The 16,044-nt window shown below is 38.6% G+C and overlaps 1 protein-coding gene across 2 annotated transcripts in view; it reads left to right on the top strand.

Annotated features, from left to right (window-relative positions):
- The window catches only part of LOC126376623 (ethanolaminephosphotransferase 1-like), a 147,683-nt gene that overhangs the window by 5,517 nt on the left and 126,122 nt on the right, over positions 1-16,044 (top strand). Inside the window, exons 5-9 of one of the 2 annotated variants that reach the window (XR_007567726.1) lie at positions 652-760; positions 3,037-3,194; positions 4,019-4,196; positions 5,368-5,544; positions 6,691-9,008. Coding sequence is in view for 1 of the 2 variants with exons in the window: in XM_050024141.1 (XP_049880098.1) it covers positions 652-760; positions 3,037-3,194; positions 4,019-4,196; positions 5,368-5,544; positions 6,691-6,753 (685 nt within the window). In the remaining variant the exon portion in view is untranslated. Of the gene's footprint in view, positions 1-651; positions 761-3,036; positions 3,195-4,018; positions 4,197-5,367; positions 5,545-6,690; positions 15,489-16,044 lie in introns of those variants that run through there. The other variant, XM_050024141.1, reaches the window with a different exon arrangement.

Raw genomic sequence — 16,044 nt, 5'->3', positions numbered from 1 at the left:
CCCATCGGGAATCAAACCCGGACCTCCAGATCGTGAGCCTAGCGCTCTCACCACTAGACCATGGAGTCTGTTAAGCCGTTGGTCCCGGCTATTAGCTGTAAAAACACCTCCACCAACCCGCATTGGAGCAGCGTGGTGGAGTATGCTCCATACCCCCTCCTGTTGATTGAGGGGAGGCCTGTGCCCAGCAGTGGGACGTATATAGGCTATTTCTGTATATATGTAACCGTAACCGAATCCGAAATAAAAGTTTCAGATAATATTTTCCTCTTTCTTTAATTCTTTATTGGTGCAATCATGCGTACAAAGGTTCTTAAATTAATTATTTAGCACTTACAACATGACATCCCGTCGGGGCACTGCAAATTTTCTTTCTTTGATATATCAAAAAAAAATAGAAATAAAAAATAGAAGTAACTCAATCATACAATATAAAACACAACAACAGTATCAGACATGATAACAAAGAGCATTTTAACTTAACAAAATGAATTTGTGGATCAAAATAATTATTTCGATTCGAAAAACTCCTGCAGATTATAATATTTTTTATTAATTAGGTAAGTTCTCTAAAAAAGTAGCATGGAAAATGCTGCACCGACAAGAGCGTGGCTCTTAAATTGATGATGATGATGAATTGTTATGTTGCAGGATGTATTATGTGATGTGGAACATTCTACTCAACTTCTATCTAAGTCATTGGGAGAAGTATAACACAGGAGTGTTATTTCTACCCTGGGGCTACGATTTTAGTATGTGGGTAAGTTGACGAAGAAATAGGACTCCCGGCAAACTTCTTGAGCATCGAGTGTCGTAGTGGGGGAAAGTTCGCGCACGTACACTTCCGTGCAAAAAAAAAAAATGAACTTTTGATTATTTTCTTAACTTCATTAAAAAAAAAAACAATTATTAAGTATATTATTTAATTATGTAAATAAAACTAAACTTATCTATATTATTATAGTTTATTAAAACTTATATTATATTATTATACTTAATAAAAACTAATCGTCAGGTAAGTATGATATTCCTTCCATGAGGTTGAAACCAGCAATACCAGAGCTAGTGCTAGGTTTTGGATCTGTAGACATAGACCTCGTGCTAGTAACTAATTCTTAAACTTAAAAAAATGAGCAATAACAAAAAAATCTAATAAAAGAGCAATAACAAAAACGTGACAGTTTCACTGCACGCAAGTGTATTCGGGAGTCAAAGGGACGAAGACAGAGTGCGCGGGGGAAGTATCGACTGATCTACCAATAGCCGGTCGATGCGGTATTCACCCGCCCCCGCGCCCCGTACCGCACTACCAAAGAGATCTAAAATTCGGTTGTGCGCAGTCAAGGTCGATGCTCAAGAAGTTTGCCGGGACCTATACCTAGAACGAGAATGAGGGACTTTCCTCAAAAACAATATAGACACCAATATAGCATCAGCTGTTAAGATTCTCATTCGTTTAACAAATCAAAATCAAATATACTTTATTGCACAGAACTAAATTTCAACAATCAGACATAACACTTGAATACAGTACAATCGAGGAGCTCGGTGGCGCAGCGGCTAACGCGCTCGGTCTGCGATTGTTGAAGTAAAGCAACTTTCGCAAAGGCCGGTCATAGGATGGGTGACCACAAAAAAAAAAGTTTTCATCTCGAGCTCCTCCGTGCTTCGGAAGGCACGTTAAGCCGTTGGTCCCGGCTGCATTAGCAGTCGTTAATAACCATCAATCCGCACTGGGCCCGCGTGATGGTTTAAGGCCCGATCTCCCTATCCATCCATAGGGAAGGCCCGTGCCCCTGCAGTGGGGACGTTAATGGGCTGGTGATGATGATGATGACAGTACAATTCAAAACCTAACCTAACCTTCTAATTTCATGGATAACAGACATATGCGTCTTTTATCTTTGTTTTTATTACACCCAGGCTCAAATCTTTCACCCATTGTTATTCTAATCGAAATGAAGAGAAGCAACATAGATATCAACGTAATATATACATAATATGTTTATCTTTATTTTTTTAAAGAACGTCTAGGGCCCTGTGCCGAGGTTTTTCTTGCAGCTTCTTTTCACCGGCTATACAGGTTGTGAGAAGCTGCAGTAGTTTTAGGCGGATGAGACGTTCGTTATGTAAAATTGACGATTCAAAGTGTAACTATGTTACCTACTGAATAAAGATATTTTTGAATTTGAATATGATCCAAATATCAATTCAGAATTGTTTTTAAATATGTTTCTGCTATTACATTGTAGTTTGGAACAATTATGTACCCGAGTAATGAGAAAATAGGTAATTATCACGTTAAAACTGAACAACGCCATCTGTACTGTTTTTGGTGAACGTAGTCTTGTTATTCGAAAAAACAATTCTCGCTCGATAAAGTTGCGAGGTTTTTTTACAGAGTTCATTTGTCACTACCTTCCGGCTCCATCTCCAGACCCTGGATATCACGTAGAACCAGAAAGCATGTCAAGACAAATCAAACAACCCCGAATCAGATGAATTTGTTTTTTTTTTTTAAATTAATAACTCATTTTTAATTCTTTATTAAAATTCATAAATAACTATAAAAACTTTGTCTAATTACACATAGATACAAAATGATAATTAAATGATTTTTAAATTAATCCAACATCAGTGAATTAACGTCTATGTGCACGTGCGTCATGTTCAAATAATCCACCTCGTGTCATTCCCGGCGCAAAGGTGCCCATCAAACTAAGTTGACGAATTTGTGGGTTCGGAAACGTCGAAACCATTGTTTCATTGTTTGTGTTGTTTGCACATCATTATGTAGGAAATATTTTCCCGTGAAAAGGCTAAAAGACGTGATTTTTCATTCAGCCATGGTATAAGAAAACCAGGTATGCTCAAAAGTGACAGCTCGCATTTCAAGGTTAGCCCAGCTGACGTCATCCGACCCTACGTTGCCATTTCGTAAAAAATAAATTACCCACTGGCTTCGATTCGGCCCCTCCCAGTAAAAAAATAAAATAACAAAAAATAAAAAACTAATTTCCTTCTTTTTTTCTCCAGGCATCGACATTCTTCTTCTTGTGGACGGGGATCTCTGGCACTGGGTTCTACAAAAGATACCTATTTGGCGGTTACACCATTGCCAACGCGTTCGAGTGGCTCATTTACGCCACTGGGGTCTTTACCAACCTGCCAGTCGCCATTTACAACACGCAGAAGTAAGTCGTAGAGACGTACATCCCTTTGACTGTAAAAGTGTTTATCAGAGTGGCTAAAAACGTTACGATGAAACAGAACAAATTTTGAAGAGAGTTTAAGCTAGTAATTGCATACAAATACTCGCACCCAGACACATGCACAAAAACACACGCACGCACGCACGCACGCACGTTCGCTCGCTCGCACGCATACACACACACTCACATTACATCTGCTATCACTTACTTTTTCTTATATTTTATACTAGCGCCCCGGCTTCATTCGGGTGCAATGCTCAGGAAAAATGAAATTATTTACTATATCTCATTAAAAACCTAAAAAATAACAGTATCTCCAATATTTAATGGATGTTATTATACATTAATATAAAAATTCCTTGCTTCTATGCTGTTCTGGGAGCAAATAAAAAACATAGAAAACATTCAGCTGCTTGTCTTCCCGAGCATGTCGTAAAAACCGACAGAGGGATTGTGTCCTCTAATATGATGGACTAATGTTATGGGCGATAGGCATCACCATAAGGTTCATCATATCCAACTTACGACATCGTAACAGTGGCTGCAAGTTGTCTTTGATTACTTGTGGCTCTGCCCACCCCATTAGGGGTTACGGGCGTGAGTTTATGTATGTATGTATGTATAAACCTTCCTCTTGAATCACTCTATCGATTAAAAAAACCGCATCAAAATCCTTTGCGTAGTTTTAAAGATTTAAGCGTACATAGGGATATAGGGACAGAAAAAGCGACTTTGTTTTATACTATGTAGTGATAACTATAGCTGAGAGTCCGTCGATCTATAAGTACCTGTATTGCTTTCCCCAGGTCATACAGACTGCGCACTGGTAAAATGCGGAGCCCTATGGAGGCGCTGCGGCCGCTGTGGGCGCTGCTGAGCGTGTTCATAGTGTGCACCGTGTGGGTGCATCGGTCACCCAGCCTACCCGACTACGACCCGCGCGTGCTGTTCCTGCTGATTGGGACTGTGTTCAGTAATGTTGCTGTGAGTGACTCCTTTTCTGTCGTGTCGGTTGTCAAGTGGGTGAGAGCCCTCAGGGCTCCCCATTTGTCCGGCCAAGTAGTTGATGCAATTTGCTGCCAATGTAGGATGCGATGATTTGCGGACAATCAATCGGCCAAGATGACCAAAAGCAACCCTGGTGTCAGGGTTATTATTAAGCCAAACAATAAAACGCATAGCATTATCCCGTTTTTCACCGGGTCCGCTTACCTAACCTGAAGATTTGACAGGTCCGGTTTTTTTTACAGAAGCGACTGCATGTCTGACCTTCCAACCCGATCTTCCAACGTCAATGTTTATTTACACTTGTAACATGTAATTTACATGTGTAGTTTCGATAAACACATTCTTGTAGTAATGAAAATTTATACAGGAAAATTTTCTTGTAACACAGGGCTTGTAAGTTTTGATAAATAGGGCACTGGTCGCAGACTATCTCCGTAGAGAATTAGATAAAATTGCATTGCTCACCCATGACTTCCCCCAATTATTAGTATAATGGCGCAAAATTAGGCTATATTGGTTTAATTAAAATCAAAATTCAAAAATATCTATATTCAGTAGGTAACATAGTTACACTTTTAATCGTTAATTATGACATAACGAACGTCTCATCCGCCTAAAACTACTGCAGCTTCTCACAACTTGTATAGCCGGGGAAAACAAGCTGCAAGAAAAACCTCGGCACAGGGCCCTAGACGTTCTTTAAAAAAAATAAAAATAAACAAAATATTGGTATACAATTGAGTAATTTAGCTGCGTAATATCAGTTCTCAGACAGTTAATCCCATGCATTCATATTTTCTAAATAATCACTAAACTTATAATAACCTTTTTTTGCAAATTTTCTGTTTAACTACTGTCTTAAAAAACAGTTGAAAGGCAAATTCTGAATGTCATTTGGACATGGGTTGTCTATGTGTGCGTACTGTCTTAAAACAGTTGAAAGGCAAATTCTGAATGTCATTGGGACATGGGTTGTCTATGTGTGCGTACTGTCCTAAAAAAGTTGAAAGGCGAATTCGGAATGTCATTAGGACATGGGTTGTCTATGTGTGCGTACTGTCCTAAAAAAGTTAAAGGCGAATTCTGAATGTCATTAGGACATGGGTTGTCTATGCGTGTGCTGTATGCCAGCAATGATTGTCGCCAGTGCCGGCTGATAGTGAGCCAGATGTCGTCGCAGCGCTGCGCGGCCGCCAACTGGCTGGTGTGGCCGCTGCTGCTGGCGGCCGCCTTGGCGCTGGCCGCCCCGCAGCACGAGCCCGCCGCGCTCTACGGCGCCACGCTGCTGTGCGTGCTGGCGCACCTGCACTACGGCGCTTGTGTCGTGAGTACTCCCAAACCACACGCCATACACTTCGTTCAACACCTCGGTTTACACAAACAGAGAAAGATAATTCTTCGAAGGGCACGTTAAGCCATTGGTCCCGGCTATTAGCCGCAAGGAGCTCGGTGGCGCAGCGGTTAACGCGCTCGGCCTGCGATTGTTGAAGTAAAGCAACTTTCGCAAAGGCCGGTCATAGGATGGGTGACCACAAAAAAAAAAAAGTTTTCATCTCGAGCTCCTCCGTGCTTCGGAAGGCACGTTAAGCCGTTGGTCCCGGCTGCAGTAGCAGTCGTTAATAACCATCAATCCGCACTGGGCCCGCGTGATGGTTTAAGGCCCGATCTCCCTATCCATCCATAGGGAAGGCCCGTGCCCCAGCAGTGGGGACTTTAATGGGCTGATGATGATGATGATTAGCCGCAAAAACCACTTCCACCGACTCACAGTAGAGCAGCGTGGTTGATTGAGGGGATGTTTGTGCCCAGCAGTGGGACGTTATGTTTCGTCGTCAAGAAAGTGATTTTCGTGATATGTCCCCACTGGGATTCGAACCCGGGACCTCCGGATCGTGAGCCTAACGCTCAACGACTGGACCACGGAGGCCGTTGCGGAATTCATGATAGTCGATATTTGATTTTTTGCCCTGCAGATTGTGATTTTATTTAGGTTAGGTTAAAATAAGAGCCTGAATTCGTTCACTGGTACATACATACACATACATAAATAGCCTATATACGTCCCACTGCTGGGCACAGGCCTCCCCTCAATCAACCGGAGGGGGTATGGAGCATACTCCACCACGTTGCTCCAACGCGGGTTAGTAGAGGTGTTTTTACGGCTAATAGCCGGGACCAATGGCTTAACGTGCCCTCCGAAGCACGGAATCATCCTACTTTTCGGACAATCAGGTGATTCAAGCCTGAAAAGTCCTTAACAAACTGATTTCGACAATGTCCCCATCGGGAATCGAACCCGGACCTCCAGATCGTGAGCCTAACGCTCTAACCACCAGACCACGGAGGCTGTTCACTGGTAAATGGTAATAACTCATAGGTCACAATAGATCTGATGAGGTCGCAGTGATCTCGCGGGATGTATTCAGTTCGGCCCTCACAATTCTCAAATAAATAACTATTTCGTTCGCAGGTTCGACAAATGTGCGACCACTTCCGAATAAGCTGCTTCCACATAAAGCAGCGTGCAGATTGACTCTTAGACGACAGCGCGTGCTAGACACAACATAACAGACAAACAAACAACATAATGTACAGGTAAACTTGTAGCGAACAGGGGGCGGCGACGGGGGCTACGTGCTTTCCGAAGCACGGAGGAGCCAGGAATATTTCATTGGAAACATTTGTACAGTGAGTTAATTTTACAATTGGTGTAACTTGAAAAAACTTGTTTTTTCATTGCGTCGGAGAAAGCTTTATTTACTTTAGGCTGACAGCTCTGGGGGGTTAAAAAGCTAGTTACTAGGGATCGACGATCCAACGGTGTTATGTTGGAAGTAGTATTATGCGTCTTGCTGTGTAAACTTCGATACCGCGTTTCACGACTGCTTGAAGACTGCATTATTGAATGTGGCGCCATCTGTTGCATGTGAGCGGAACTAGGTGGCCAACTAGTTGGGTCCGCCACACTAGTATTTGAACTGTCAAATTAAAGTAAAATAAAGTTTGTGTCTGTCAGCTGTGGCAAACACACGAACCGACACAGTCGCATCATAAGGGTTCCAATTTTTGCAATTTGGGTTGGGAACCGTAACAGAAAAAAAATCTTTTTTTTATGGACTTGAATGGGCCCAAAATGAGGTCCTTTAATTGACTACTATGCTTATGTCGATCATGTCTGAATTAACTTTTTTTAAAGTTCGAATTTGTCATCATAATTCGAAATGATATTTTAAATTCCTGAGCCGTCTCCTGTTTGAAAAAGGCCTACAGTAGAAACAAATCTGTTCCATGTAGATATCATTAAAAAAAAACACAATGCAAATAGTTTTTTATCACTATAGAGGATCTTCCTCACGGTGCGATTCGATATCGCATTGCACTGCGATCAGCGCCATGAGGAGGGTCTCTAAGTTAGTAGACGTAGTTGAGTTTTACTCGCCGCAATCGATATATTTAATTGAAGACGACATGATAATTACAGAGACAGGGTGTGATGGACAGACTGGTATGTTTTTTATTTCAATGGGGTGTTTTCCCGGGTCAAAACAAGTCTTCATTTTCTTGCTGTGTTATACAGGATGTTAGTGACATCGTAACGAATACTGAGGGGGTTATTCAGACCATGATTCTGAGTAAATATCAAGTGGAATTTCCTGTCGGAAAATACTTGTTTTTTTTTAATTATTTTCAGTTCAATACTTTTGCGACGGTAAATTCCTCGTGATAACTATTCAGAATAATCGTCTGAGTCAGCCTTCAAAGATTTTCAAGTTTTGACTGAATGTTTTGACTGGCTGAAAACATCCCCATAATAAATAAGAAATGTATTATGTAATGCAAAATAAGCAAAAATATTGTTTTGTAAGAAAGATTTACATTTTTTATGTAATGAGGATAGAAACTAGAAGTTCAAATGTAGGAGGCGCCACTGTTGAGTGTTCCTACATCTTGACAGTTCTCCATACTGTCCAGCTTTAGCTGGAAAATTCGTGACAAAATCCAATTTCAAAAATATCTTTATTCAGTAGGTAACATAGTTACACTTTGAATCGTCAATTTTTACATAACGTACGTCTCATCCGCCTAAAACTACTGCAGCTCACAACCTGTATAGCCGGGGACAAGAAGCTGCAAGAAAAACCTCGGCACAGGGCACATTTTATAGATAAATTGATATAAAATGTGGAGCAACGTGGAGTGTATCCCGTCTGAATGATGAGTTACGAAAAAGAAAAGCTATCAGTTGGAAAAAGGAATTTTAGATTGAAAATAAGTTTTTCTATGTTTTCTTCTTTCCGATCTTTAGGAAGTAAATACGGCCTCTATGGTCCAGTGGTTGAGCGTTGAGCTCAGGATCCGGAGGTCCCGGGTTCGAATCCCGATGGGGACATATCACAAAAATCATCTTTATGATCCCCAGTTTGGTTAGGACATTACAGGCTGATCACTGATTGAAAGTAAGATGATCCGTGCTTCGGAAGGCACGTTAAGTCGGTGGTCCCGGTTATTACTTACTGATGTAAGTGACAACTACATGAGCCATGTCAGGGGCCTTTGGCGGGTCAATAATAACCCTGACACCAGGGTTGATGAGGTTGGTAATTTACCTCACAACCTACACGATAGAAGAAAGAATAAATGCAACACTATGTTTTTGCAGGTAAACGCGTAAAGGGTGATAGTGTAAAAATATTACTAAAACAATGGTGCTAATTCCTGTAAATACCATCTAATTTTATTTTAAGTTATATCTGTCATTTTCTTATCCGCCGAAAAGGAAAGGGACGGGTAATCGACAAGCATAAAATTTATGGAACACACGTCAATTTTAAGCACAAATCTAAACCAACCGTCTAAAAATTTTACATCCGTCAATAACCCGACACAGTTAAGTAGACAGCACGTCAAACGGATTGCATACCAGCGACGTACCTTTTGATTCGCCCGGGTTATTCATTCATTAAATCATTCTTCCTAAAATTAAGAGCTGTGAATCATCCGTCCCTTTCCTTTTCGACGGATATGAAAATGACGGATATAACTTAAAATAAAATTAGGCGGTGTCTGCAGGAATCGGGGCCACTATGTTTGTTTAAAATAGTATGGGGAACTGTCAAAGTTTAAGAACATTCAACAGTAGCGACACCTGATGGGAGAAATAGGCAGTTTTTGTCCCCATTTGTACGGTCACGAGCATTAATATGTATACACTCTGGTACCATGTCACATTAACTTTTTTGACAAATTGAACTGTAAGTCTCACTAAATGTCAAATATGTTAGTGCGACAGAGTCCTAAAGTGGTTATATTGCTCGTGACTGTGCTCAGTGTTTCTCAATAATTTTCTCAGAATACTCAAAAATGAGGCCTTACCTTATTTAAAAGTACATTTATGTTGTTTTTAAAGTTATGTTTATTATTTATATCTACTGAGTTATTGTTTCATACCTAAAACCTTCGATCGTATATATTGTTCAATGTACAGCTCCGCGCAAAAGTCAAAATATGCGAAAATTCTGACGCGTACCACTTCTTTATTTTTTTGACGTGACTTATTGTAGATTTGCCGGAAATGGCATTAACTACTTGGCTGTACAAATGGAGAGCGCTGAGGGCTCTCACCCGGTACAAAATTTTAAGACAACAGTTCAGGGCGGCACCAGTTTATTTACCAATATTATGATCGAAGTCTGAAACGTTCAAGAATCAATCTGCAATTGCGTGGTAAACAAGCTCAGCCAAGTTCAAGTAACAACTTTCTTTCTTTCTTTTGACCCCCTCATAATTCATAAACTATTTCACATACGTTACACTTTATTCTATGACTAGATTTTACTTTTCTGCTTTCAAATTATTTTAATTTGTTTTTTAAGCATTATTGATCAGAGTAATTGGCACATTGATTTTTGGAAAGTTTATAGGTGATTAAATAATAAGCCTGTAGGTATATTAAAAGATGGTACACAGTATTTTAATCGTCTAGAATTTAGACGGAAAAAGATATATTTTGCCATAATTTGAGATTATTAAGTGGATTATGCATTGCATACAGGATATAATGCTGAATTTGATTTATAATAAAAATATCACCTTATTTTATATCTGAAAAGGAATTGGGGTTTTTTCTATTACCATTTGTGCTTCTATTTTGTTTATGACTCCCGAATACGAATGATAATTTCCATGTTCATAAATTATTCGATTTATCGTGTATCAAAATTTGAATTCAGAACCAAATACATTATTGTAGTTTTTCTACGAAACAAAACAACAATAAAGTACTTTGTTCTGAATTCAAATTCTAATACACGATTCAGAAATCAAATTCTGAATTCAAATTCGGACACAAAAATGGAAATTAGCATTCGTTAGTATTTACAAATCATATATCCGAATGGAAATGCGGTGTTTTTTGAGGGACATTAAGAAAATAGAAGCACTGTAAAGATATAGGTATCCTTCCTTTCGGGCGATTAAGAAAATTAAAAATATAACTTAAACTAAAATTAAGTATGTGCTCGAATCAGTACCTATATTGTCAGTTATTTTGGGACCAGGCGATTCCTATTTCCTTTCAGACAGTTTAAACTTATAGTTGTGATTTTAGGCCAGTTTATATCTTTGGAGTTGTGTACAATTCTTTTTATTTTAAACGCATTATGGCACGCGTTGTCCGTTTGTGTATTAAAACAATTTTAAATTTATTTTAAAACTTAATTTTTAGTTATTACGTACTAATTTGTGTTGGTACATTAATTTAAGTGTATTATTATTGTAAATTGAACGATATTTTTTAATTTTAAGTTTAAACTGACTATAGCTTGAGCATAATAAAATTTATTAATTATAATTTTAATATAAGAGGAATTGAAAGTTGCTTACAGAATGAGCACTTTTAGACCAAAAAAATAAATGTAAAGAGGTTTTAATAGTTTGCGTTTGGGCGTACAGTCACGAGTACTAATATGCACTTTGAAACCATGTCACATTAACTTTTTTGCAAATGAAACCGTAAGTCTCATTAAATGTCAAATATGATAGTGCGACAAAGTTCTAAAGTGTGTACATGATAATGCTCATGACTGTACGATAAAATTCGCGTGGGTCCATCGCGGGTAAGATCAACTTATGCTGGAATATATACAAACTCGTTCGTCGTCTAGTGTAAGTTGACCGCAGGCGTCGAAACGCGCCCGGTCGACCACTTTACACTGGGTGTTGAACAAGTGGTTGGTCTAAGCCGCAGTTCAACGTTCGCCCTTTTACTATTTTTAACTTAAAAAGGAGGTTGTTAATTTGACGCGTATGTATTTTTTATCTCTGTCTTTCTAAAGCTTGATGCACAGAAAGCACGACGTTAAATTATTCTGTAAAAGCGGAAATACACATGCCTGTGGCGTGCATGCCAGTTTTTTTTTTAATTAATTACACATACATTGGTTTACAAACAGCTCCTTGCGCGTGCCAGCTACTTGCATGCGTTTAAGTTTACTGGCATGCAAGTAGATTGCACTACATTTGATTTTCGAACTTACTGTTTACAAGTTCAGCTGGCGAATCCGCAATGTGATGGTTATTTGTACGTGCCGGTAACTGGCATGCAAGCTACTGTTGTCTTTTTACTGGCACGCGTATTCATAGGATTTATGTTTTAGTGTACAAACTACCGCCCCCGGCCCGCGACGCGGTATGGTTGTGTGTGGATAACTTCTAAGTAATACCACACCTCGGACATTATACAAATATCTCATTTCGTGTGCCGATTTACGCGTAAGTCCGAGTGAGACAAAGTCCGCCCCCTCGTATAGTCATGAACAATATCATGTTCACACTTTAGAACCCTGTCGCACTATTATATTTGACATTTAATGAGACTTACGGTTTAATTTGTCAAAAAAGTTAATGTGACGTGGTTTCAAATTGTATATAGGTACATATTAGTACTCGTGACCGTACTCCTCAGCCGCCTACGGCCATTTGAAGACTAAAATAACACCCAGAGGGGGTGAGGTCGGCGCGCGATACGAATGGGGGGGGGGGAATGAGATTTACCGTTCCACTCTTTAATCTATGGTAATACTCCGAGACGCATTTATTGTGGTCTATGGTAATACTCCGAGACGCATTCATTGTGGTCAAAGCTAATTTACAGTATATGTAACAGTAAAAGGATTTAAATGTCATGTGTAAAAGTATTTTCTTTAGGTATAGCCTTTCTCATATAAAGTATAATTTCTAATGGGTTTCATAGTATTATTGTCAATCTAGACAGTATTAACAATTATTTGTTATATGCTATAACAAAACCTGCCGGGTCTGCATGGCTACCGCGCCTAAATTATATCGAGCGCTTGGACCAATAAACGATACGAATGCTATCTACGTAGATGGACGTCAAACGGCTATTGGTCGAAGTGCTTAATATAATTCGAGCCGCGTGCGGTTAAGGTTGAGGCGTCTTCTAAGAATGACGATTTTGAGCTGCGTTCGATGAAGGCCTTGAGGTCACCTCAACTGAGGAAGAGTCGATTGAACATCTTAGAATACGCATTATCTTATTTATATTTATCACTATTTATTTATTTTTATTGTAAGCGTACGAAATGTATTATTTTCAAAAGTATTCCCGAATCTCGGAATAATATTCTGTCTAAGTAATGATAATGAAGACGAAATTGTTTGTTTGTAACAAGTTGCTGAAGTCGTAATGCTACTTTTGTCCGCTAGGGTTGTTTTCTAAGGCACATTGGCGCCACTTTGTTAGATATATATTGACTTTGACAGCTGTCATAATGTCATATATAGCCAAAAACCATAAGCGCCATTTTGAAAAGACACATTCGGATGTGACTTTTGTTAACAAAACGTCGCAATAGACAAGTTAGTTTTAATCCAGGTAACAAAATGTCGCCTAATTTTTTACCCGGAAATTAATAGGCTATTTTCCAACTAGTCAAATCAGTTACTTTTTACTAAACGTCAAAACACAAAATTACTATGGAATTTGTAGGAAAAAGCACATTGTGACGAAAAACATTTTTTTTATTAAAATTCATAAATAAGTTAAATAGAAAAAAGAAAATGTTTTTCGTCAGTTTTAGATCTGTAATAATCTTTAATAATCATAATTTATCTTGAACCTAGTACACGACCCATTTGAATGTGATCGAGGTTTCGTTGAAGATAATCTCATTAGAATGTGATCTTTTCAAAAGGCGCCTACGTGGTTTTCAATATATGGCAACAATAAACATCCTCCTGGATATGTATCTTTCTCTCTTTCTCGCTAGCATACAATGGTGCTAATTCCTGCAGACGCCATCCAATTTTATTTTAAGTATACCTGTCATTTTCTCATCCGTTGAAAAAGAAAGGGACGGGTAATCGACAGGCATAAAATTCATGGAATACACGTCAATTTTAAGCAGAAATCTAAAACAACCGTCTAAAAATTTTACATCGGTCAATAACCCGACAGAATTAAGAGACAGCATGTCAAACGGATTGCATACCAGGGAGACGCCTGTCTTATTCGCACGGGTTGTTCATTCATTTTAAAATTAACTTGTTGACAATCATCCGTCCCTTTCCTTTTCGGTGGATAAGAAAATGACAGGTATAACTTAAAATAAAATTAGGAGGTGTTTGCAGGAATCGGGACCAATCTGTTTCTATCCTGCTGTCAAATCCATCAAGTTGTATTTAACAGATTATAGTTGTCATTTTTGTATGTGTGTTGCCTCCTCTTTATGTAATAGTTTTAATACACATATTTCTTGTAGTAACCACGAACTGTCTTACCAATAAAAATAAATCGTTGAACGTATGTTTGAGTATTTCACAGCCTAAGCAAAATTGAATCTAATTATTAAATAGATGGAACTTTGCTTGCCTGTCAAATACTTATGCACGCGTTCACCGCATGTTTATTTTTTATTGGTCAGGCTGCTAAAGTATAGGACATAATCGTAGCCAGTGAATTGACAACGAGGGACTTTCCAAACTAAGTTCTAAAAATATAGATGGCGCTGTACAGATTTAACGTGATAATATTGTTTTATTGTGTCCTTCTACTTGACACTGCATAAAAGTATACTGCCAGTATGTATCAGTTTGTTTTTTGACTAATTATTGTTGCTGTATTAGTTTCTTTTTATTATTGTTTTTTTGGCATGGCCTTATTGCATAGACTTAACGCCATTGTCAATAGGTCATGCCAAAAAAAAAAACCAATATGGCAACAATATAATATATTTTTTATAATTTATAACACTGACTACAATTATTTCTTTTACTGTAAAATATTAATACAAATGAAGTGCCTCTATGTAGCGAAGATTATTTTTGTCATAAACATATTTGATTGAATATTGGGAACGTATTTGTTACACAGAACAGAAAAAGAAGATTTCCTTTTTTGAATAGAACCGCTATGAGGCGGGCTGGTGTTGCCAATTTTGCCACACAAATGTCAAAAGCATTCAAACGTCAAAAACTTGGTGAATATTCAGTCTTTTTTTTTAAAAAAGAATGACCTATGAAATGAATTTTCCGTCAGAAAATTCCACTTGATATCAAATCAGAATCGTGGTGTGCAGTCTCCAAAGTCTTCGTTACGGTGTCATTAAAACTGTATATTAAATACCATCCCAATATTGAATCACTTGTATACATGTATTTGTATACATAATCTCAGTGTTGTGAATTGAAATGAAATATCATCATCTATTGTAGTACTTATGTAATTGATTGCGATGTTGCCAGATATATGGGTAGATATTAGAACACTGGTAGTGAATAACGCAAAAATATCCTAGAATCTTTGGTCTTTTAGCAAATATCTTTTTTTTAAATCTTCTTTCTTTCTTTCTTTTTTTTTGGCTCGCGTTTGACCACAATCTCACCTGATGGTAAGTGACGATGTGGTCTAGAGTGGATCACGCTTACCTAGCAAATGCCTATTCAGTCTAGCCTTGAAGACTCTTAGATTATAACGAGTTGGAAAAATACACGGCGGCAGACAGTTCCAGTTTGCTGTTCGCAGCTTCTATGTGGTTGTATAATGTGGGTTTATATGTGGTTACTGCAATTTTTGTCCCCCCCCCCCAGATCTGCCCATGGTCAGCACGCAATCAATAATAAGATATAATCGTATCAAGTTGATAACGTGATCTTCCCAATTGCCTTCACGATAGGTTAGGTGTTAGCTAGGCTAGACTAGTTCGCTTAGGCTTGTCATGTCACCAGCTAATAAATTATACTGCGAGATATTTTGTTTTATTTACTAATATCCGGCCTGCCTGAGGTACAGTCATGAGCAATATAATGCACCCACTTTAGGACTCTCGCACTAACTTATTTGACATTTAGTGAGACTTACAGTTCAATTTGTCAAAAAAGTTAATGTGACATGGTTCCAAAGTGTACATCATGAAATGATCAATTCTACGATCTGGCCACGACATGTATATGTCAACTTAAGTTTGCCATTTTATGAAATATGACCATTTCACGAAATGGTCGACCACATCATGAAATGATCAATTCTACGATCTGGCCACGACATATACATATTAATGCTCGTGACCGTAACCACCCAGTGAGTACTTACCCCTCACCACCCACAACCCACCCACCCGCACAGTTCACAAAGTCACGACTTAACGTTTCGAGACATAGATTTACTATTACCGTACAGTAGATAGAACATCAGCGCTCAAACAGTGGGACGCAAAGTTAGGTACTGTTAATATAGCGGCGTTGACAGTACTTTACCTCAGTGCGTGATTAAGCGCAGAACTGGCAACACTGGGAAGTGCGTGGT

This window comes from Pectinophora gossypiella, chromosome 21 (genome assembly GCF_024362695.1).
Source record: "Pectinophora gossypiella chromosome 21, ilPecGoss1.1, whole genome shotgun sequence".
Taxonomy (NCBI): Eukaryota; Metazoa; Arthropoda; class Insecta; order Lepidoptera; family Gelechiidae; genus Pectinophora; species Pectinophora gossypiella.
The sequence above is the reverse complement of the archived record's forward strand: the minus strand, read 5'-3'. Positions and strand labels throughout refer to the sequence as shown.